Source organism: Epargyreus clarus, unplaced genomic scaffold, assembly GCF_041222505.1.
Source record: "Epargyreus clarus isolate Ecla_fem2 unplaced genomic scaffold, WU_Ecla_fem_2.2 ptg000021l, whole genome shotgun sequence".
Classification (NCBI taxonomy): Eukaryota; Metazoa; Arthropoda; class Insecta; order Lepidoptera; family Hesperiidae; genus Epargyreus; species Epargyreus clarus.
In genome coordinates, this window is record NW_027332228.1 from 1,006,414 (window position 1) to 1,031,156 (window position 24,743).

A 24,743-nucleotide genomic window follows, 5' to 3' on the forward strand; every position below is an offset into this window, starting at 1 on the left:
AGGTGGGTGTATTTTAAATTATAAACTAATTTCTGTCCCTGTTGAGTACATATCTCTTCTCAAAGTGTGAAGGACTTAGGTCATGGTCCACACTCTGACCAGGAGCAATCTGTTAGATACCTATTCTTGTCGCTTAAGCTACTCGTACTAGAAAATTTCCCATTTGTAGCTGGAGCAACCGCCGAATGTTTAATTTTATTCGAAAAAATTGTTAACAGTCGATTATTTAATGATTGTACAAATATATTACCAAATAATCGATGAGCAGTATAACAGTAGCGTTCAATGGTAGAGCAATTAGTCTATCAAGCGTTTGCAGTAAATAGGGTAAGGAAATTCAGCCTACGGAAGTAGAAATACTTTTTAAAATAAAAAAGATATAACAAATAAATTAAATATTATTGAGGTACGTATTTATTTTTATTAATTTGTTATGTACGGAAGTCCAGCTTCTTTGTACAGTTCGTTCCAGAACTCCATTCTGTCACGATCTGCGTAGTTCCCCATGGACGCCCCCTCTTCCAGCTTGAGGTACTCCTTGCCAGCCTTCGTGTAGGGAGTCCAGTTTACTCTGGAATTATGGGTTGTTGGACGGCTGGAAAAAATATTGCCAGTTATAGTACCTACATACAGTTATCACTTAAGTTATTTTTAATCGGACAAGAATATTTATTTAATAAATTTTAGATTAATATTCTATTCTATAATATTAGATTAATATTATCTTGCATACTTATTTTTTTAAGTTTGGACCCAATTCCTTTTTGCAAAGGATTCCTACATAGACTCGAGCAAAAATTTTACACTATAATAAGTTATAAAACAAACAGTAAAATTTTATTTACACGTATATACATTAATAAATTAATTTGTTATAATTCCAAGATAAAAATATGTAATCGCACCAATCTATTGAACTAATAAACGAAGTAAAAACCCAACTAGTGAAACATTACAAGGAAAATTAGAGATACCTAAACGAGCTGTACGTTTAACTCGTCAAAATAAAGAATTTCATCAAAAATTACGGCTTTAATAAAGTTACAAGGAAGTAAGGTATGAAGTCATAGAAAGACGTTTTTACTTATTTACTAGCTGAACAGGCAAACGTTGTGTTGCCATATAAAAAAAAAATAAGGGAGAACAACCCTTATCACTTAGGGGTATGAAAAATAGATGGTAGTTGGTTCTCGGACCTCCTGAATATGCATATAAAATTTGGTGAAAATTGGTAAAGCCGTTTCGGAGGAGTACGGTAACTAACATTATGACACGAGAATTTTATATATAAGATTATACACATCGATCGCAAAATTTGACTGTTATAATACAGAAATAATTGTGGCATTGGTACCGATGGAAATGTTCCACCTTTCAAACAAAATTCGTCTTCGTACTTCTATGACATACCTAAATAAATTATCTTAAATAAGTTATCTTACCCATTGATTGCAAAATCTGTCCACAGCTTCGTAACATCGAATACAATGTCCCTCAGTTGTTTCTGTTCATCATACAATTTCTTGTTCAGTTGAGTATAGAACAAATACATTAAATCATCAGCGTGGCAAACGCCCTTCAAATTTGGGTAACCAACTATTGATTTAACTATGTTCAAGCTCGTATCATAGTTGAATCTATACATGTATACATTCTCATTGAATTCAGCGAGCCAATTGGAAAATCTATGCGCGTTGTACGAGAAGTGAATATCAGTTTGCATGTTAGCTATAACTTGGGCGTCGTCTTTGGTTATATCTCTATTTCCAATGTAGAACTTCTTTATCCTGTCTCCGAATTCTATCTCTTTATCTTTCGATATATTTTTAACTATCATCCTTGGAATGTAATAAGATGGATTTTTGTTATTAATGTCTAGTCTCCCGATTTGGTAGTTCACCATAATTATACCTTCGGCGGAATTGTATCCGACGATAATTGGCACTTTGCTAATTTTTCTTTGCAAAATTATACTAATTGGTTCTTCATTAATGAATGATTCAACATTCGAAAATTTCTTCTCAACAACTGGTTTAAAATGAACTGGCAGTCCGCGAAGCTTTTCTTCCTCTGTCATGGTTGGATACGTAACATTAGCTAAATCAAGAGGTTTGACTTGCCGAAGAAATTGCAACAATTCATTTGTATCTTTCGTGTCTTTTCCTAATAACTTTCCTAGTCTAAACGCCCTTTCCCTCGCATTTTCGTTAAACGACCAATCGTCAATGCAAGTTCCACTCTGGGCTATTACTCCGCGGAATAATCCCTTCGACATGGGTGATACCATGTGGTAAGTGACTGATCCTGCACCAGAACTTTCACCAAATATTGTTACTTTATTAGGGTCTCCACCGAACTGAGCTATATTCTTGTGCACCCAGCGAAGGGCAGCTGCTTGATCTTTGATGCCAGCATTACCAGGCACTTCTGGTGTGTCCAAGCACAAAAATCCTAGGGCTTCCAGTCTATAATTAAGAGTAACATAAACAATATCGTGTTGTAATAGGAAATCTGGTGAATATAGTTCATAGTTCCCTGAACCCTGTGAAAACGATCCACCGTGAATGAATACCATGACAGCTTTCTTAGATTTTGGTGTTAGGGATTTCGTGTAGACGTTAAGAAAGAGGCAATCTTCACTTCCTTCCACAAACTTTTGTATGCCGCCATCATACTGGGGGCAAACGGGACCATGTTTGGTTGCGTCCCGAACGCCCTGCCATGATTTAGGTGGACGAGGATCCTGAAAGATACGTTTTGAGAGACTCATAAATTTATTCTAGAGATTTTTAATAAAGTAACAAAGTTCTTATTTTTTATGTATCAAAAATGCGCGTAAAAGGAAATATTATCGTTCCTTTTGATTTGGTTGGAATGAAAATGTCCACACGGGGCATTTACGACTTATCGTAAGGTTACTATATATTTATGTTAGGAAACTTACTCTAAATCTAAGATCGCCAACTGGAGGCTGGGCATATGGAATGCCTTTAAAGCCATAATACTGGTCCCCATTGACCAACGTAGCCAAAGCGCCTTTTAACTGACCTTCCTTCACAGTCACTATGGGGTTTTCCTGCGGTAAATAATGCGGTTAATATTAGAATGAGTAGACATTTTTAATGATATCATAAACGAACGAAATCGAAAAAATGCTATTTTTCCTGTCATAAACCAAATATGTATGTCTTTAGACAGTTTTTGGACACTAATTAATATTCTACGTCATACTAAGATATTTGCCCGATGTCTATAAATAATATTGTTATGATATTCGTAGTAGAACAAAAGTATATTTATTATGATAACCTAAGTAATAAATAGTAGAAGTTATGTAGGAACGTAGCAATTCTTGTGACAAACACGTATAAAATAGATTGAATGGAAAACAATACAGTGTACATAAACAACTAGTCAATCAAACTAGAAATCACTTTTTGAATTTAAGCATTGCATTTTCATTTAAGATTTCCTGATCATGAGTGTCGTTTTATATTCCTTATTTTTCAAAATTGTTGATGAAAAATTTTATGATTTGGAGACATTAATATTTTTTTTATGTAAACTATGTCCACAATTTAGTCACTTCATTTACATCTAAAAAATGTTTACCTCCGGTACATGCTTATATAGAAGGCTGTTAGAGAGAAACCAAGCTTCGGATTTACGGAACACTAACTTTTAATTATTATGAAAACAGTAAACCTAATTGGGTTACCAAATAGGTTAGAAAATAATGAACTGAAAAGAGAAATAGCTTATGTTACTCTCAAAATGTAGACAAATCCAATGATACCTCACATGTCAAAATCTAGTCCGTTTGGGACGTTTGAACTGTAGAGCGTGCCAAATAATGAGACATACATGCACATAGATATAACCTTTGTAAACCTACTTAAATCATTCTTTACACACGCTCGAAAACCCTTAAATGTCCAGTTGGATAAAAAAATCTAAAGTAAAGATAGTTCTTTACTTTAGTCAGATATAGTTATCTACGTCTAAGTCTAAACTAGTCATAAAGAATAATAATGAGTAAACAACTTACCACAAAGCCATCGCCACAGCCGCGACTAGAACAAGACGACAACAAAGCGAACACCAAAACAATCACAAACTCCCACATTTCTATATAATTGTACCTCGACGTGCGTGTAGTGAGTGATAATGTTGGAAGTAAACAGTTTTATTTATTCTCCCAAGTTTTCCTGTAATGAGTAATGCAGTTGGGACTTTTGTTGAGCGTTATCTATGAATTGAAGACGTATTGATCTTGGAATGAAACGATTTATATGTTATTAACCACGTAGTACAGGATCCCTTGTATAGTTTTCATCATTTATTACTAACAAGCTGATTTTTCGTGAGTAGCTTCGTTTCGACAAGACGCCCAACATTTTTCCTTACAGCAATGTTGGTAAATGGTAGCTTGATAGGGGCAGCAAGGATAAAGTATGTTGACCGGACGAATTCTAAAAAATTATTACTAACCAAATTTTTCTTTGTTAATTATCAAGATAATTATTTAAATAACGTGAAAAAATATTTGTCCTATAAAATATAAGTTTTTTTTAAGGTGTCCCCCCTCTCCAACATGTATCACAAACAAGGTCATGAAAAATAATTACTAACCAGCTGATTTTTTTTTATTGGCTGTCTAACATTTACATAGTCTACCATGCACATGCCTATAGATTGTGTAGTAGATAGTTATGTAGATTATCTGTAAAGTTTAAATTTTCTTATAATTAAAAATACATTTATTTTCGCTTAGTATTTATTCCTTAAATTAACACTAGACTACCGTTATTTTTAATATACGGTAAATTAGCATCCCGGTACAATTTGTTCCAAAAGTCGATTCTGCATCTGTCTGCGTTCTGGTCCATGGCCATAGGTTCCGCAAGCTTCAAGTACTCTTTGCCTTCCGCTGTGTAGGGGTTCCAAACCACTCCCAAACTGTCGTCTGGGGTCGGGCGTCTGGAAGAATAAAACTTAAGTATTATTTTAAGATATTTGTTTTTTTTTAACTGGAGGAGGACTGTGACTATGCTGTTCATCTGGTGTGGCCTCTGCTGCCTTTGGACATATTTAATATAATAAAATAGGATTGAAGTTTTAACTGAGGTAATTGGGAAAGCGCTGTGTACCAGTCTTCTTATCGTAACTTTCAAACCAAAACTGTATGCTTCAAAACATTGTTTTAAGGCAAAAGTTGTCGTACTATCGATGGACGTTGTGTCCACCACTATTTTGTATTTAAATGATGTTTCCTTTACAATTTTGTCTAGATAGGTTCTGTATGCCCATACCATCTACGACACAGGGAATCCTGGTACATATAGCCGTAAAAGTAGAATATGTTGCCATAATAGACGTGACGCGATATCGCCAAATTAAGAACGATTTACTAATCGATAATGTATGCATATTACTTGATGGGGTTTCCCCTGCCGAGGACCGGATAATTACAATATCGATTTAAATGATAACCTGACAACCTGGCTTTATTTTTTACTTCAAACTTACCTTAATATTTAATGATGCAAGATCACGTCAACGTATCAATATTTAAACACATTTCAAAAAGGACTAAGGGATCATATTAATAGTATATCTGTTTTAATACATGGTATTTTACGTAATATAATTTAGTCAATGATGCAACTTAATTATATTTGATTCGGTTTGACGCATTTATCTTCTAGATCTTAACGCGATACCCGGTAGAAAAAAATGTTTTGGTGTCGCCAAAATATTTATTTACACATTTAAGTTTTCAAATAAAATAAGTTTCATTTTATGAAGGACAAATTTTGGTTTTCCCACGTTGATAGAGGTCTCGGACTACGCATCTACCGGTTAATTATTATATACTCGTCCAATAAATTGGGCATTAGATAATTACTTTACACAGTCAAGAGTATTAAAACAGGTTTGGGCGGAAAATAATGGATAACGTGCGTTAAAACTACAAAAAATATATCAAAACACGTATTGTATGACTATAAGCTACTCTCAGATGGTTGAGCTCTTTAAGATTGATCTACGGTGGTACCACTGCAAGACCTATTTCTGTTTTATAAGCCAAACATAGATTTGGTTAAGTTGGAAAGATAAAAGAACCTGATAGTAAGTCACTGACATTTATGTACATCAGACCAACAGATTTAAGACAGCCGGGATCAACACCCTTCAACGGAAATGCAAGAACTACTTCAAGATAAAAATAGGTGTGACGGTGAAACTGGTTACCACGGTACTGGTTTACCACTTTTACGATAGAATCATAAAAAAATATTGTAAAATTTAAAAAGTGATAACTTACCCATATTTAGCGAAGTTTGTCCACATCCTTGTCATTTTGTACGTAATGTTTCTCAGTTTCGGGTTGTTATCTATAATATTCTTATTCAAGGAATTGTAGAACAAATAAAACAGGTCGTCGGCATGACTCGCTCCCCTCAGCGACGTGTATCCCGTGAACTGCTTCACCATATTTAACTCTGTGTCATAATCAAACCGATACATGTATACGGATTCATTGAGCGCTCGGTACATATGAGCAAACCTATGGGTATTGTACGCATAGTTCACGTCTGTTTGAATGTCTCGTAACTGGTCTAGATCGTGCCTCGTTATTTGCCTCTTCCCGACGTAGAACCTTTTGATCCTCCTTCCAAATTGAATTATCTTTTCCTCGGACAACCTTTCCACCAGCGATCGCGGAACGAAGTTTGTCGGGTACCTGTTGTTGTTCTGCAAATTGTGCAGCTGGTAATCTAACATGAATATGCCTTCGCCAGAATTATATCCAATCATCAGAGGCACTTTATTGACTTTTCCTTTGAGAAGCAATTCACTTGGATCTTCGCTTATAAACGTTTCTGGACCCGGATGGAAAGTCTCCTCCACTATGGGTACGAAATGTTCCGGTAGACCTCGATACATTTCATCTCTCGCGAGAGTTTTGTATGTAAGATTGGTTAGATTAAGAGGGTTAACTTCTCTTAGAAACTCGACTAATTCGGTTTTATTTTTGAAGTCCTTTCCTAGTACTTTAGCGACTCTGAATGCTCTATCGACAGCGCCATGGCCCTGCGCCCAGTCTTCCAAACAAACTCCGCTTTGCACTATCGCTTTATGGAAGAGACCCTTTGACATGGGCGATAGCATATGGTACGTGACCGCTGACGCTCCTGAGCTCTCTCCAAAAAGTGTTACACTGTTAGGATCACCACCGAACTGCTCAATATTATCCTGAACCCAGCGCAGGGCAGCCACTTGGTCTTTCATCCCTGCGTTTCCGGGGACATCGCCATTGTTTAAGCCCAGAAAACCAAGCACTTCCAGTCTGTAGTTCATCGTGACGAGAAGAACATCGTGTTGCAACAGCAAGTGCGGGCTGTAGGTGTCGCTGTTACCAGACCCCGACATATAGGATCCTCCATGAATGAAGACCATAACTGGTATTTTGGCACTAGGATCCAGGGATCGTGTATAGACATTGAGGAACAGGCAGTCCTCACTTCCTTCGATGTATTGGTTGACGGTGGTGTCGAATTGTGTACAAACGGGACCATGCTGAGTGGCATTCCGTATGTGCCTCCAGGGTTTTGTTGGTAATGGAGCCTGAAACATAAGCACCGTTCACACACTTTATTCTATAATCTACAGTATCTTTTGCATAAATAAAATTATATAATAATTTATATCAAATACTTGTAAAGAAATTATAATAATATACTCTTTAAGTAAGTTACAAATATTGCTTAGTACCTATTTGTTCTTGTAGTACATATATCAAAACAAAAGAGCGCAATTTATCTGTATGTTTTCATAACCAGTACCTATGTTTATTAAGAATTAATTAAATCGATAATAGTGAAATAACTTCTGAAATTGATTCAGTATAGTGTTTTAGATTATCTCTTCATCTTGTAAATAAAATTAGTCTTTTTTATTTACTATACCATATCGGAAGTGATTTTTTCACATACATAATACGAAACATTTGCTTTAAATAGATACTGTGGTTAGACGTAAAAAATAAGATAAACAATTTGATTGATAGGTTGCGGTTTTCTCAATGACCTTTGAGTAAAAAAGCTCAATACTATAGCTTATTATAGTTTATTGACCGTACAGTCCGTACATATTTTTAATAAACATAAGCATTAAAATCTTATATATAAAATTTTCATGTCACAATGTTAGTTACCGTACTCCTCCGAAACGGCTTTACCGATTTTCACCAAATTTTATATGCCTATTCAGTACGTGGGTGAATCGGCTACTGTCTATTTTTCATACCCCTAAGTGATAAGGGTTGTTCACCCTTAGCATTTTTTTATTTATATGGCAACACACCGTTTGCCGAGTCAGCTAGTACTTTATGAGAACATATAGTATACGCACTTATACCGCAGGTCCATGTGCATTTTTTACACCTGTTTCTATATTTTTTTTATAATTACACAGGTTTTGTTATTTAATTACATAAAGAATTTATAGGTAACATTTCGTTCTATAAAACGTTACATGACGCTACGTTACATAAGGAAAACTTATCCAAAAGTTCACGCATCTAGACCGGTTTAATCTGTGCGTTGTTTGCCAACCTCTGTTAGTTTTATTAATAAGATACTCTTTCGAAAATTAATTGCATTGAAATTAAGTCTTTGTTACAACGTCACAAAGGCCATATTTTTTCTTATAAGGCATAAAGATTAAAGATAATGAAAAAGTTAGATGTTTACCTTAAATCTAAGGATTCCAACGGGAGCTTCTGCGTAGGGTATCCCTTTGAAGCTGTAATATTGGGATCCATCGTATAAAGTTTCAATTGTACCCCTCAATTTGCCATCTTCAGTTGAGACTATTGGGTCCTAGAAATAAAAAAAAATTAAGCACTTATACACAGAACAATCTTTTAAGAATCCGTAATAATAAAATAAAGACGCGATCATGTATTTACTGCCAACATATATGTAATTCTAAGCGATATCACTTAAAAAGCCATTCGCCATATTAAAAAAGTAAAATTTACAATGATAGCAGCAAGGCCGTTTCCAAGATAGCAAAAAACTTTGGAATTTATTACAAACGTTTTATAATGTAAAAAATGTAGTTGCGTATATACCTACACAATATTATATACGATAACGTACGAGTAGGTAGGTACGCAGTGAAACAAATTGCCAAGAATTCGACTATTTAGAAGTAATACAACACAAGTTCTGCATCCAAATGAAAACTGTATGCGCTTCTAAAAATTATTGATACTCGGAGTTGACAGCGATTGTATATTTGTATTGTATTTATGTTGTCTTTTGATACTGTGGTGATATTTCAATGTTTAAGAGTAAAGCAAATTAGATTACGTTAACTTGTACCTAATTCAAGATTTTCTGAGAATAAGTCTGTCAATGTTAGTAAATATGTATTTTTTAAATTTGATTCTTTATATTTTGTATTACGTAGCAACTTTCATTATGTCTATCGCATAATTCTTACGTAAACTTTAATAACGATTGCAAAAAAAGATATTAAATGAATTTATAAACATAAGGCCGATCGTACACCTCAGGCCCGTGCCAGACATAACACAAACATTTGAACACATATTTGAACACAAGTTTGAACACAGTGAAGCACGGGTATTTGAGTATTTGTTCAAAGCTTGCTACAAATATTTGCACTTAAACCATTTTGTGTCCGTACAAAAAAGCGTACAAAAAAGCTATCAAACTTCAAGTATGTGCGGAGCCTGCTACACATGCGCAAAGTCCAGTTGTTAGGTCATGGTCTCCTAACAACTGGACTTTGACATATGTAAAACATTAAACAAATAAGTGTTCACATGTGTGTGCAAAGTCTTTGTTCAAATATTTGTTTATGTCTGGCACAGACCTCAAAATAACTGTTGTCACATGTGTTATCGTTACGCTATTGCTACAATAACGCAGAACTGTTATATTTCTACTGTTTTTTTAACATATTTCTACATATGCTTTCTCACACAGCAAGAATATACGTTATAAAATGACTCATATAAACAATCATCTGAATCGTCTCGATAAACACAGAATGCGAACACCGAAAGTTCTAAGCTAAATCTCTAGTAAGTGTTTCGCTATCACTATCAAACATTATAACTCTATCAAAACTAAATGAAGAATTTAGTATACTGATCTGTGTATTGTATGTGTTAATTTCACATATAACGCAGGGCATTTCTATGATATGAGAGATCCAAAACTGTTCGTAAGTTTGTTTTTTTTTTTTATCACAATACCTACTACCTAGTGGTGCAGGCTAAAATTAAACAAATTTTACTAAGTATTTATCAATATTCAATGTCTTCATCCGCTTCCACAAATGCTCATTACTACTTGTTTAGCACAATCAGTATAAGTTGGTGACAGATTGTTCATTGCGTAGAGTGCAATCAAGAATACTAAAACCGCAGAGATGCTTACATTTATTCATAGTTCTTCTGAGCTAACTATTAAAGCGATGTTTGTGGATGCTACTTTCGCTATTCTAATACATAATTAGTTCAAATACCTCTTCGTCGGGTTTCGCGGTAGTGGTAGTCGGCGCTGCTGTAGGGGTTCCAGCTTCGATTCCCTACAAATATAAAACGTTATTCAATCGTTTGTTTATTTTTGTCATGCATAAATCCAAAATAAATATACTACTCTACAGGCTCAATCGGAATCAGCGGCAATTCAAAACAATTATTGCTATTGCTATTCTAGATATTGCACAGTCCGTAGGCAGTCTAAATCTCCAAGATATTAAACACGCTATTATTATCCACATATTAAGTGTAGGTACATTGAAAAAACATAATCGATTTTATAGCCTATTCTACACAGACTTTTAGAATAGATAGATAGTGTCACATTCTACCTCGTCATTTGAAGACTCATCGGATATCGTAGGGACAATCGGTACTGCCGTAGGAGTCCCAGCTTCTATTTCCTGCAAATAATGACATTATACAAACTTATATCCCTTATGTGTAGACAAAATTTAGTTCCAATGGTGTCTTCCACTTACTCTTAATAATATTAAAATATACAGTTTCTAACCTTATCACTTGAAGACTCTGGCACGCTAGTGACATCCGGGACTATCGAAGGAGTTGTTTCGACTTCCTGCAAAGAATAAAACCTAAATGTTATCCGTACTTATTAAGTATGTCTATTTCTATTTGGTTATCAATTCTTTATAATCCCATATCTTCTATCTATGCTTATAATAAATCTGTAGAGAGGTCAATTCTGTACATGAAATATATTTCAAAAATAACTATCAGGGGGTGATTAGGGATCGATACTGATGCCAAAAATGCAATCAGTTAAATTTTTGTCTGTCTGTCTGTTTGTCGGTCTGTCTGTCTGTCTGTCCGTATAACCGTTATAGAAACAAAAACTACTCGACGGATTTTAACGAAACTTGGTACAATTATTTTTCATACTCCTGAGCTGGTTATAGTATACTTTTCATCACGCTACAATTAATAGGAGCAGAGCAGTGAAAGGAAATGTTGGGAAAACGGGAGAAGTTACTCCATTTTTAAGCTTTCGTCGCGTGTGAAACCTTAATAATTACAGCTACACAAAAATGATGTATGACGGAAATGTTCTCCTTAAAATTATAAAAAAAATATTCCAGGACAGCATATGTCTATATTTTATGGTTGACTCACAATAACACGTGTAACTCCCGATAGCTTAGCAGTTCGAAGCTTTCTGATTATATTTGTCTACTCCTACGTTTATAACACTCTCAATCATCCCTAATTAAAACGTTGTGATAGAAGATAAGAGTTGTTCACCCCTATTTTTTTTTATTTATATGGCAACACAACGTTTGCCGGGTCCAGCTAGTTTATAAATAAATACAACATAGGAACATAGTCATTTTAACTAGTCTAACTATGAATATGTAGTAGTTATATAGTTTCAAACCTTGTCATTTGTAGGCTCGACAGACACAGTAGTATCAATTGGTGCTGCCGTAGGGGTCCCAGATTCGATTTCCTGTAAAATTGTAAATGTTGTATACTTATGTTTATCTGTCTGTATTACTGTGCACTACTGCGACATACAAATGTATATACATTTTTGCTCTCTAAAGCAATAAGAGTCAATAGACCATAGAGCGCAACAATCTCAAAGAAACTTAATCACATAGAGATGCTACTTTACCCACATACTACTTCTACATTTATTTCAAATTCTTTTGAGCTAACTATTAAACACTTATTTATAGTTTCACATCTATCAATAAATAATCCAGACTTTGAGGAGCTATACTCTCAATATTAAAATAGGTAGTTTATAAACCTTATCATTTGAAGGACCGTCTATCACAGTCGGCGATACCGAAGAGGTCCCAGCTTCGATTCCCTGTAAATAGTATGTGTAAATATATGTAATAGTATGTAGTATGTCTATTACATACCATAAACTATTGTTTATTATTCCGGGATTGTTCGAAATTAATATACAAAAAATATAAAACATTTAAGTATAAAAATTGAGTATTTGACCTTTCCGCATCGCTTACAGAAAACATTCACTCATCGGTATCGTCATAGATATACTCCATATTATAATTGTGGTCACCAGACCTTAGAAGTCAATTTGTGAAATATATTGGACCAGACTGGACTTCACGTGCTTACATATACGAGTATACATAGAGTATACATAGTTATACGTATATAGGTAGTAAGTGTATATTTTCACCTGCATCAGAACACAAGTATTTTAAATTTTCATTGGACCAAATTCAACGACAAAATCATATGCTCTGTTTTCTGATTGTGTAACTAATTCAATCACAATTCGTCTCCATATTTTTATACAAACACACTCACATGCACGCACACACATATTTAGTGACTGTATCTAACGTAAAATGTAAATCAATTTTTGACTCTTACTTTAATATGAAGTATTGTATATCATAAATATATTACGCTGTGGATTTATTTAATAAATAAATATTGCTTCGTGAGCAAAACGCCTTATCTCAACGATGCTAAACACGTAAAGGCGCTACCTTTACCCACATACTGCAGATACATTTATATGAAATTCTTCCGAGCTGACTATTAAACAGGTTTCCGTGGTCTCACATTTATAAATAAACCAAGATTTAAATAATATATTTTACCTACTCTGATTATTTATATAATAGCTATTAATTAGTTTCAAAACCTTATCGTTTGAAGACCCATCCTTCTCTGGGGTGACAATCCGTGCTACCGTGAGAATCTCAGCTTCGATTTCCTGCAAATAATAAATGTTTTATATACTTATAGCTATTTTACATATATAGGCATAATCAACCTGTATAAAATAAGCATTTAGTAGTGTCGGACCGGTATAGTGACCGCTGCGCTAAGGGGAATCTTTTAATGCGGCAATGAGAGGTGAAATATAATTATAATATCTAATATAAGAACCTATTATTAATGAAATAGGTAAATACATAAAGAAATCGGTGCTACAGTTGATTGAAATTCTGAAAGCATTATGTCTTATGGCATTCTACTGTGGGGCAGTGCTGCTGACATAGACTCTATATTTACTATTCAAAAAAGAGCAATAAGGTCAATATATAGTCTGCGGCGTGGTGAGTCCCTAAGAGAACTGTTCCCACTATTAATATATTGACGGTGCATAGTCAATACATTTATGAAAATATTATGTATGTAAGAAAACACACTGATATGTTTGAAAAAAATAGTAACCACCATAACTTTAATACCAGAAATAGAAATAAATTAGTAATTCCTAAACGTAGATTATGTAAGGTGGCTAGATCTTTCGTGGGAAACTGTATTCGCTACTACAATAAAATACCCGACCACATTTTGAATCTCACAGAAAAAAAGTTTAAACATGTCGTTAAACTAACGCTATGTAAAAAAGCGTACTATAAAGTAAGTGATTATTTGACTGACAAAACGGTGTGGTCTGAATTAGCTCCAGCTCCACATGTACCATTACGTTAAGTTAACATTGTCAAAAACATTTTTTTTAAAAAGATGTGTGTTATGGAGTTTCTTTCGCCGCTTCTTCTCCATAACGAAACACCTTGTGAAGTGGTGGTAGTTGCTTTGACATTCAAAAAGTGATCTGTAAAGAACCTATTTTGAATAAAAAAATTTGATTTGATTTGATTTGATTTGAAAACGACCTGTAATCGTTCACATTTTCTGGTGTTACATCATTGAAATAAATCTATGCTATGCTAGCGAATCTCATTGGTCTAACACATTGGTTACTTGACGGTCAAACAAAGTGCAACATATTCTCTACTCACGCAAATATATTAAAATTCGAGTATATCGTCATACAAAACAAAACCTTAATGCTACTTTTACAGTCATAAAATATAATAATAATTACGTATATGATTTATATCCCAAAACTTACCGTGTTTCTATAAAACCTCGTAGTATGGCCGTTCGCACAATTCAACCACACAAACAAAACCAATATAAAACATTTTAGTGACCACATTTCCTTACAACGTCTCACACACCCAAGATCCCGTGGAATGGCAACCAGTTTATGTTGACATGGTATTTATTTCAACGTGTTTTCCTGCTACGCGTTGCCTTATTAATATGGCTTTTATATTATTGTAACAAATTTTGAAGACGATTGCAACTATGAGTAATTCAGTAAACATCTTCCTTATTAATTATTTTTAATGCCGGCATTGCTTTGCCCTGCTGATCGTAATATTAAACTTATTCAGCATTATATTGAGCAGACTATCCCTCCGCCTCGATAAGCTCGATAATGCAATAAGATGTTTTCCAACACAACAAAGGGAGCGACCATAAGTTGGTCATTGGCACGGGTCTCCTCTCATAATGAGAAGGATTAGGCCATAGTCCATCGCGATGGCCAAGTGAAGATTGGTAGACTTCACATACCCTTGAGTTTTTTTTGTTTTTCATAATGTCCTCAAACCCTTCGTTTTCCTTAATACTTTCGGGTATCTCTAAACTATGTAATATCGCCTATGCCGGCATCAAATATTAAGTATTTAGGTACATGCAACTCAAGATAGTAATATACCTACAAACATCAAAAGAATCATATGTAGATAATTTGACGGGTTTTGAGTATTTTCGAAGATGATTCAAAAACCTGTTTAGAAATGAACATCCAACAAGACTTGTATACAATATACATACATATTAGTCGTTCATTTCGAGTTGGCCGCGACCTCTCGCTGCGCTCCCCGCACGCACCCCAGTCTGAACCGCATAAGTACGGTACAGATGAACCTGCTATTCGTTCTTATGCGGATTATTTATAATTACAATATCTATGCGAACTATTAAAACCTTCCTAACATTAACCCTTGATAACATTAAAGCTCAAACTCAAAATATTTAGTGTTTCTTCGATTTATCTTATCAAAATTTAACGTATATAAATATATAACATATATAAAACGTTTATATAATATATAATTATTACAGTTTGAAAATACAATAAGTATTTTTTGACACCCGTATTAGTGCACGTGACGTAATTTTTTAACGGCCAGTTCGACGGCCAACTCGAAGTGAACGTGTATTACATATGATACGACGGGCTCGTATATTTAAATTGTCGGGCTTTCCCAACTTTAAAACATTAAAAACTTGCTTAGCACGTAAAAACCTTTATCAAGAAACGATCTTCCGATCAAAACATTTGAATTAAAATTATTAATTATTCAATCTTGTATCTTGTCGTAAGTCAATCGTATAGTAATAATCGTAGGTATTGCTTAAAATTGAATGGGCATGATACGACTGCATTTATTTTTGTTCACCTATTATCTAATTCTGTAAAATGTCCATTTTAAAAAAATCCATAAGATAATTGTTACACTATAATAATGACGATTCGCGTGGCGAAGCATCGTTATATCCGATCTGACGCGCAGTGTTCCGGGTTCAATCCCCGGCCAGACTTATGTAAATGAAGAATTTAGGTTTCTGTTTCTGGGTCTGGCTTTGGGTGTTTGCGTATTTGCCTCTGTGTGTCCATAGCACCCACGACACAGGGAATTCTAGTGTTTGGCTGTGAGTGTAAAAAGCGTCTTCTATGTGTAGAAAGTGTCTTTAAGAATAGATATATATGTTGTGGAGAAATTTTAATCGTAAGTAGGTTTCGTTTCTCATGACTATAAGTGCATTAACAACTAACCTTTTGTAATTCACAAGATCGTAGCTACAGTCATGAGTGGAACATTTAATTTTATGCATAATATGGCAAGATTTGAAGTTTGCGCCCCCGAGAATTTCTCTAAAATGAATATTATCACGATTATCTCTATCCTCTCAGGACCTATAAAATCACGTTCTGAAAGCTGTGTTACGTTTGTCAGTTCGTACTGTGCCAGTGAAGTGTACCTACTTTGACCAAAGCCCTTCTCACCCTGCGAGGGAACGGTTTCCAACAGTGGAACTGAAATGGACTTATGTCGACTCTAAAAGCTAGATAACGCTGTGGCTCTTTATGCAGTTGCAAGCCACAAAATAACAAAGTCATAACAAGTTATTTGCGCTAAAGGAAATTTCGCTATTCTATGTTTTTAGCTGCGTCATGTCCAATTAAGATGACTTCTGTGGTTTTAAACATAACTTTATGACTAATGAGTGATTGAATGAACATTAGACATTTCTATGTGGTCCTTAACACCGGATATTTCATTTAATTTCGTAACTATTTAATTTTACAATCTTTCTATCACATTTTGTCTGCCAAAACCAGGTTTTAGTGCGGTAAGGGTCCCACATAACCCTACGTCGCTCCCAAGACACCGGGTACCTTTTGAAAGTTTCACCCTCGTACAAAAAAAAAACAAAAAGGTACGAGGGTGCGTTTTTAAGTCCGCGGAATGGCAGGGTTGGAGGGGGGATAGCGGGCTCGTTAAGGGCGATACGTGTTAAGTGACTCATAAATAGTATAAATATAAAGTTTTATCACAATTGCATCATTAGTTTTAAAACTATCGACAATTAAACAACTCAATCCGGAAGAAAATTGGAAGTATGGAGAAAATCGAGCATCGCGCCGTTAGAAAGTTCCTTACCAAGCAAGGAAAGTCTGTGCAAATCATAATGGAAGAGATGTCATCGGTTTACGGGGACTCTTGCCCTGGAAAAACGATGGTTTACAAGTGGAACAACCTTTTTAAGCAAGGCAGGGATTCACTTGAAGACGACCCACGACCAGGACGTTCTGCTGAGGTGACCATTCCGGAAACGATAGCGGAAGTCGAAAAATTAGTACTGGAAGATGCTCGGCTAAAGAAGAAACAGCTTGCAGAAATGGTTGGAGTATCGGATACAACCATTTTTAAAATTCTGCATGACCATCTTGGCATGACTAAGGTCAGCGCGCGGTGGGTGCCGAGAATGCTCACGCCGCCTCAGAAACAACAGCGCGTTGAATGTTCCCGTGCGTTTTTGAACCTCTGTGGAGAAGATCCTTAATATTGTACTGAATCGAATTGTTACTGGAGATGAAACTTGGGTTCACCATTATGAACCTGAGTCTAAACAAGACTCCATGCAGTGGCATAAAAAGGGTACAGCACCTCCTAAAAAGTTTAAGGTGTCACAATCGGCCGGCAAACTCATGGCGACAGTCTTTTGGGATGCAGAAGGAATTTTGTTAATAGATTACAAAGATAAAGGTGTCTCTATAACCGGAGAATATTACGCAACAATCTTGGAGCGGTTAAAAGAAGCCATCAAAGAAAAAAGACGAGGAAAATTATCCAGAGGTGTCCTGCTGTTGCACGACAATGCGCCCGTACACAAGAGCCGTATTGCACTGGCTGCCCTGCATAAGGTGGGCTTTGATATTTTAAATCACCCACCCTATAGTCCAGACCTGGCTCCCAGCGATTATTATCTCTTTCCAAAAATGAAAAAAGAGCTTCGTGGAAAGAAATTTTCTACAGACGAAGAAGTAAAGGACGCAATTTCCTCGTATTTTTCCGACAAGGACAAAACATTTTTTTATGAGGGTTTAAATAAGTTAATACATAGATCTGAAAAATGCATTCGTCTTGCAGGAGAATATGTAGAAAAAGAAAAATAATTTTGACATTTTATTTTCGCTCCTTGTCCCTCATTCCGCGAACTTAAAAACGTACCCTCGTATAATACTGATATTTCAATTCATGCTGGTATCACAATATTTACCCAAACATAGTTATTGCTATTATGATTTGCCAGATTGCAGTAAATATGTTTCCCATCAATACTCGATACGTTTTAGATAACTAAAATCACTAACACTGCAATGTCTAGGCCATAGCATATATGTCATAGGACTTACCTACCGATACAGTGTTTTTCAATCTGTTCACCATTATTTTTCATAGCACACCTTACTTTTGAAAATACCTCGTACCCCTTTCCTTCATCAGTTCCTTACCTTTATTTTATTGTGTTATCAACATAAAAAATCTTGCAATATTTTATTTGTTTTTAATTATATAATATATACCATGTAGGTAAAGCGCCTGCAAACTTTATATAATGAACATGTTTTTTTTGGAGGTTTTCAAAAATTGCCCTACTTGGATTCCTGTCTTACCTATGCTAATGTCGATCCGGACTAGCTAGCTACAGAACCGGACCTACATTAGCACCGCCCATCCGTCTTATCCCTTCATCCCTTATCCGCCCAAGCAAACTGTCTTCATTCAAGGAATGTTTTAATAAAAATACCGTATAAATAAAAAATGTCTGTTTAATGTTCAACAACAATAACGATAAATTGATAAAAATATCTACATAATTTAGAGGTACATACAAAAATTGTATGTGTACCCCCAATTTATTAACAATTCTGTTTGGAAAATATATTGTTCTTAAAATCAGTATTTCATAAGCGATTGATATACATTTAAAATATTTTTTAATAATTAAAAGACTAGGGTGATGTTTTTACACATATTATTTTACAGCTGTCCTTATATATCATAGTTTACCTGCACAGCCTTAAAACTTAATAAAACTGCTTAGCAGTAATAATGTTATAATACAATTATATTATGTTACAAATATCAGTTTTCTTATAAATATCACATTAAAGCCATTATTGAAAAATAGCACTGATTGTCATACAAATACCATAAACCATGCCACCACCATCAATTTACTTTAAGAGAACAAGACTACCCACATAAGTATAGTGGAATTAAAAGTCAAAAATACAATTAAAGATTTTTTTATAACTTAGAATCTATAATAAATATATATAAATAAATTGCGTGTGGTTCAAACAGCTAGAAATCATTTATTTAGAAAGTTACTTGTAAAATATACATGGACGTCAAGTTTGAAGAGTACAAAAAGGGAAGTTCTAAGAGTAATTTGAACCATATTCTCACTTAGATAAATGATTTACTGAGCTGCACCTTTATCACAACGTTGCTTGTAGTTCGCATTTTCACAGACTAAATATTTTTTTATAATAATGTTTTATATTAATCTGTACATATTAAGCTAATCTCGGTTCAATTGTATGAAGTATAAACCCTTTAAAAATATTTAATAAGTTGGCGATTCCTAATTTCCACACAAAATAAAGGCGTACGAATTAACTACAAATTGCTTTTAACAATATGAGGACGTCCAGCCTCCCCGTACAACTTATTCCAGAATTCAGCACGGTCCTTATCAGCATATTTTTGTACGGACAGCTGCTCTCCTATACTTAAGTATTCTTTGCTTGCCGTTGAGTATGGGCTCCATGTAACGCCAACGCTGTTATCCGGAGTTGGGTTACTGAAAAACAAACAATATAAACTTGTATTCATGTGATATTAATATAGTGTATGATTAATACTATTACCTACTGCTACTACAACTTTATATTAACTTGATAATGTCAAATGGTAGTCACTTCTATTTCACACGTTGATCTTTAGAATCGACTTATGTTACTAATGTAAAGTAATGTAAATAATATCCATAAAAATGCAATAGAAGAAGTTGATATGGTTATGGTCCTGTATGCAGTTAAAAGGCACACCCTGACAAGATATTCTCGAGTTTACGCTCGTTTTATTATTAGCTTTGGCATATTCAAAGTTCAAATGACCTGTGACATGTTCCATAAACGCTATATTTGATACCACAAAGGCTATCTTTAGTACAGTCTATATGCAGAGCTCCCAAATTTTGGATGGTATAGTAAATATATGTAAATCAGGCACTATGGACACAATTCCTCTTAAACATCCCCGGTCCACCTATACTAGTTCTACCAACTTTCAAAAGTTACTTAAAATTAAAAATTACATACCTAGTTTTAGCAAAATCAGTCCACATTTTAGTTATTTTATACACAATCTCTCTCAGTCTTTCATTTTCTTTGTACGCATTATCGTTCATCATATTACTGAATATATAGAACAGTTCATCGACATGACAGGCCCCCTCATATGCTGAATAGTTGAGTAATTGCTTAAATAAATTCAGTTCTGTCACACAGTCAAATCTATACATGAAAACAGATTTGTACAACATTGAATATAAATGCAAGAACCTTTGAGTATTGTACATAAAATGCGCGTCAGTCAACATAGCTGAATATTCATTTATGTCATTAGGTGTGAAATCCTTGTTCCCAATGTAATATTTTTTTATTGTTTCACCAAAATCTTTCATTTTCTCCTCGGACAGAGTTAATGCTATTTCTCTGGGCACAAGATATAACGGGTTCTTATTATAAAAGTCTAATTTCTTAATCTGTATTTTAGTTATCATTAGACCCTCTGCAGAGTTATACCCAGCAATTATTGGCACTTTGTTAACTTTTCCTTCTATGAGCAATTTCAATGGATCATCTTCTAAAAATACTTCAGTGTTACCAAATTTCTTTTCAACAACAGGAGCAAAATGTATGGTCAATCCTCTATGTTTTTCATCTTTTGTTAGTGTTTTAGTTGTGAGTGAAACGAGTTTTGAAGCTGGAACTTTTTTAAAAAACTCTGTAAGTTCCCCAGGATCTTCAGTGTTTGCACCCAAATACTTCCCTGCTCTTATTGCTCGCTCTTTAGCATTCTTTCCCAGCGCCCAATCTGATATAGCAATTCCACTTTGAGCTATAACTTTATGGAATAATCCCTTTGACATTGGTGAAAACATGTGAAGATTAACACTCGACGCGCCTGCACTTTCACCAAAAATTGTTACATTTCGTGGATCACCACCAAATTGGGATATATTATTCTGTACCCAGCGAAATGCTGCAACTTGGTCCTTCATTCCAGCATTTCCTGGAACCTCTGGAGTGTCTAAACACAAGAATCCTAACACCTCCAGTCTGTAGTTTATTGTGACTAAGATAACATCATGTTGGAGTAAAAATTTTGGTCCATACATCATGGAATCACCTGAACCTGACATGTATGCCCCACCGTGAACATACACCATGACTGGTAACTTGGAGTCTGGTTGCAAAGATTTGGTGTAAACGTTGAGGAACAGACAATTCTCATTGCCATCTGCTATTTGCATTGTATGCATTTCAACTTGAGGACAAATTGGTCCATGCTCTAACGCGTCATAGACTCCACTCCAAGGATTAGGTGGTAGAGGTGCCTGAAAATTTAAAGGACATACTTAAAATTTTTAAGTTAAAAATCTTGTATAAAATTACAAGCAATAAATCAGAAATGGATAAATGTTATTTTTGTTCATATCACAATATAATTTGCATTTTATTTATATAAATGCCTATCAAGAGATTATAGTAGTTTCACATGAAAATTTTAAGACCATTTTAATCTATTATAATTAATTCAATGTACTACAACAGACTATGGACCATACAAAATTTAGTAGGTAACAAAATTATATAGTGGTTTTTACTTATTCATATAATTTTATTATTAAGTACCTTGTTCATATAATTTGATGGCAAGTTCATTTCATATGACTTTTCTAAAATTTTGTTAATTTAAATATATAACGATTCCAGCTTCTGGCATTATTATTCTTTAACGTTAAGAATGTATATGCCTGCTAATCTACTAATGACCTTACCTTAAATCTAAGAGGTCCAATAGGTGGTTGTGCATATGGAACACCTTTAAAACTGTAGTAGGGGGTGCCATCATGAAGTTTGTCTACGGAACCCCTCAATTTTCCCTGCTTGATTGTTACTATTGGATTTCTCTGAAATAATAATAAAAGGATTCATGTAAATTATGATGTTATGTGTATGAACTGTATATGTAATTTTTTTATAATAATATATTTGGTTTCATAGTGTTTTGTGACTTATGCAAGAATCATTAAGCAAGAAATATATTAATGTTTAAATAATATCCACTTTACTAAATGTAAAATGAATAAAGCACTTTATTTGTTGCACATTAACTTCAGCCAAATATTACAGATTGTCACTGTAAGAATTATTTAAAATTCATTAGTATATTTAAAAAGAATCAAATATAATAACATTTACAAGAATATAAATTATATACAATTAGTTAAGTATCCTAAATATTGTCACTGAAAGACGAACACACAAAGCGGGTTCAGTGATATTATAAATTACAAACAAATTATTTAAATTAATTCAAATTCTAATAAATGTATTGAAAAATAAGTCTATATTGGCAGCACTACTATACGACAAAATGTCATTTGCCATATTTATAATGTTAATAAACAATTATATTTTAACTGGAAAAAAGTAAACATGTATTAGATGCTTGCTTACATATTGTAAGAATATGTGAAGGATGGTATGGTATGGTACCGGAGAGGTACCACTGCATATTTGTAGATTTGTACAGGTAATACCCGTTTTATATAGCCTTGATTACAATTTCAATGGGCAGCAGTGACCGCTTACCACCAGCTGGAGGGCTTGCATTTGCTACTTCAAAGTCATAAAGACAACGTCATAAAGAACATAGGTAAAGCTCACTTTGTTAAATTTAGATAAATAATTATGTGTAATGGTTAATATTATTAAAGGTTTAATGACAAACACAGAAATGTATTTAAAGAAATGGTATTTAAATATAACGGTAGCCTTATTAACTAATTAAGTTGCGTGCCTTTATACCTACTAAATCCGTAAAATAAAATAATAATTTGATACCAAAATCTGGGTAGGTTTATTCAATAATTTTTTTTTAGTTTCTGTATTCCAGTATTAACTATGAATGAATAACAATTCTTTTCTGTCCATGCTGTATTGTAGTTTCATATTTTATAAAAATATTATTTTTATGTGGTCTACCAGTAATCTGATTTTCAAAACAAATTATTATGTATTTTATTTATTCTTCACTATTTACTTTGTTATTTTTAATATAAACATATTGTTTTACTCACCATTTCACACAACAATCTACAAGAATTCTCCAAAGAACTTTGCACTTTATACACTATTCGTCTTATGTTTACGTAAATCATTATTTATTTATTGCTTTTATTTTATGATAATGATAATATAGATAATCAAAGTCCACGACAGAATGTCATCGTGATTGGCCAAAATGGTTTATGTAATTTGTATATTATCTATGTATGTGGCCCATAGATATATATCATCTGTGGATCGCCCCACTCACCCACTGTCGTTGATTGCCATCACTATAAAAAAATATCCCTAATACAGAATTATGTCTTTATTTTTTTAAAGTATTAATATGAGGAATTTAGTGATAACTAAAGGAAAAATTAAACATTTCTCCACCATTCATCCACCTCATATATTGAATTAAATTTAGATCAATTTTCATTCCTGTTAAAGCCAAATTCACTAACTGAATAATTATAAAGATACAAAACTTTTAATTTGTATCTTTATGATATAAATAATTGTGGCTATAATAATAATTATTCTAATTACAATAATAACAACAATAATTTATTAGTAATATTATTCTAATTAGTAATTTAGTTAATTATTATTAATTATTTCAACTATAATAAAAAACGAAACTAAAAGTTTAGTTTTTCTAAAAGGAATGAAAAATATTTATTTTTCCTTTCGTAATACCAAATAATTTCATTTTATTGTTCATTCTAGCTTAAAAAGTACGTGTTGTGTTATTTGTTTAATATTTAAATAATTTATAAATAAATGAAGAATAATTTATAAAAATAGAATCTTCTCATTTATGTATAACAATCTTGCTATTTATGCAAATATAATTTTTAAATTTAAATCCATTTTAAAAGTATCAGTCTAATTCGTAATTTATTAAATTTGTCTAAAAAGGGGAATAATTTATGTACTTGCAACACAAAATATATTATGAACTGTCACTTATCTGATCATAAATGGATATCTACGCCAGCGCCATCTTTCGATGATAGCTTCAGAAATTCAAAACAAATCCGTTAGCGTTATATTTAAATGAAAAAAAAATAAAACATTTAACTATAGACGGTATGTAGGTATTAAAAATAAATTTTCCAACAAAATTATGGAACTAATATAAGTATTACCCGTCGCGATAGACTAAAAAGATACATATATAATACCTAAGTATGTATGTATGTACCTATGTATATTCCGAAACGGACACCTGTAAAAAATCATCGGTGTAGGCACAGTAGAAAGTAGAAATATGGACAGTACGGAAACTCCCTACAAAGCGCTCGAAACGGCACACTCACACAAACAAGCGCATCTACGAGGCCCCTAAGTGGTTCT

At 33.7% G+C, this 24,743-nt stretch overlaps 3 protein-coding genes across 3 annotated transcripts; all 3 read right to left on the reverse strand.

The window, feature by feature from the left end:
* Positions 1-398: 398 nt before the first annotated feature.
* On the reverse strand, positions 399-4,622 carry LOC140751155 (esterase B1-like). Its single transcript, XM_073085025.1, has 4 exons — positions 4,049-4,622; positions 2,945-3,076; positions 1,443-2,743; positions 399-595 (listed from the first exon to the last, which is right to left on the reverse strand). Exons 1-4 carry the CDS (start codon positions 4,124-4,126, stop codon positions 424-426), a joined length of 1,683 nt encoding a protein of 560 aa, XP_072941126.1. The 5' UTR covers positions 4,127-4,622; the 3' UTR covers positions 399-423.
* Positions 4,623-4,759: 137 nt separating this feature from the next.
* On the reverse strand, positions 4,760-14,642 carry LOC140751154 (carboxylic ester hydrolase-like). Its single transcript, XM_073085024.1, has 10 exons — positions 14,463-14,642; positions 13,239-13,310; positions 12,360-12,422; positions 11,982-12,053; positions 11,100-11,165; positions 10,918-10,989; positions 10,570-10,632; positions 8,760-8,888; positions 6,329-7,632; positions 4,760-4,980 (listed from the first exon to the last, which is right to left on the reverse strand). Exons 1-10 carry the CDS (start codon positions 14,547-14,549, stop codon positions 4,785-4,787), a joined length of 2,124 nt encoding a protein of 707 aa, XP_072941125.1. The 5' UTR covers positions 14,550-14,642; the 3' UTR covers positions 4,760-4,784.
* Positions 14,643-18,785: 4,143 nt separating this feature from the next.
* LOC140750712 (esterase E4-like) lies at positions 18,786-23,587 on the reverse strand. Its single transcript, XM_073084407.1, has 4 exons — positions 23,414-23,587; positions 22,109-22,240; positions 20,364-21,664; positions 18,786-19,843 (listed from the first exon to the last, which is right to left on the reverse strand). The coding sequence occupies exons 1-4, from the start codon at positions 23,492-23,494 to the stop codon at positions 19,660-19,662; spliced, it is 1,698 nt and encodes a 565-aa protein (XP_072940508.1). The 5' UTR covers positions 23,495-23,587; the 3' UTR covers positions 18,786-19,659.
* Between the last annotated feature and the right edge of the window lie 1,156 nt (positions 23,588-24,743).

Coding starts and splice junctions, on each gene's coding strand:
- LOC140751155 (XM_073085025.1), bottom strand. CDS start 4,126: ATGTGGGAGTTTGTGATTGTTTTGGTGTTCGCTTTGTTGTCGTCTTGT. Junction 3,077..4,048: donor GCTGTGGCGATGGCTTTGTG/GTAAGTTGTTTA, acceptor TATTTACCGCAG/GAAAACCCCATAGTGACTGT. Junction 2,744..2,944: donor TTGGCGATCTTAGATTTAGA/GTAAGTTTCCTA, acceptor CGTATCTTTCAG/GATCCTCGTCCACCTAAATC.
- LOC140751154 (XM_073085024.1), bottom strand. CDS start 14,549: ATGTGGTCACTAAAATGTTTTATATTGGTTTTGTTTGTGTGGTTGAAT. Junction 13,311..14,462: donor CGAGGTTTTATAGAAACACG/GTAAGTTTTGGG, acceptor TATTATTTGCAG/GAAATCGAAGCTGAGATTCT. Junction 4,981..6,328: donor ACAAACTTCGCTAAATATGG/GTAAGTTATCAC, acceptor TTATTCTTCCAG/ACGCCCGACCCCAGACGACA.
- LOC140750712 (XM_073084407.1), bottom strand. CDS start 23,494: ATGATTTACGTAAACATAAGACGAATAGTGTATAAAGTGCAAAGTTCT. Junction 22,241..23,413: donor GTAGATTGTTGTGTGAAATG/GTGAGTAAAACA, acceptor TTATTATTTCAG/AGAAATCCAATAGTAACAAT. Junction 19,844..20,363: donor ACTGATTTTGCTAAAACTAG/GTATGTAATTTT, acceptor TTTGTTTTTCAG/TAACCCAACTCCGGATAACA.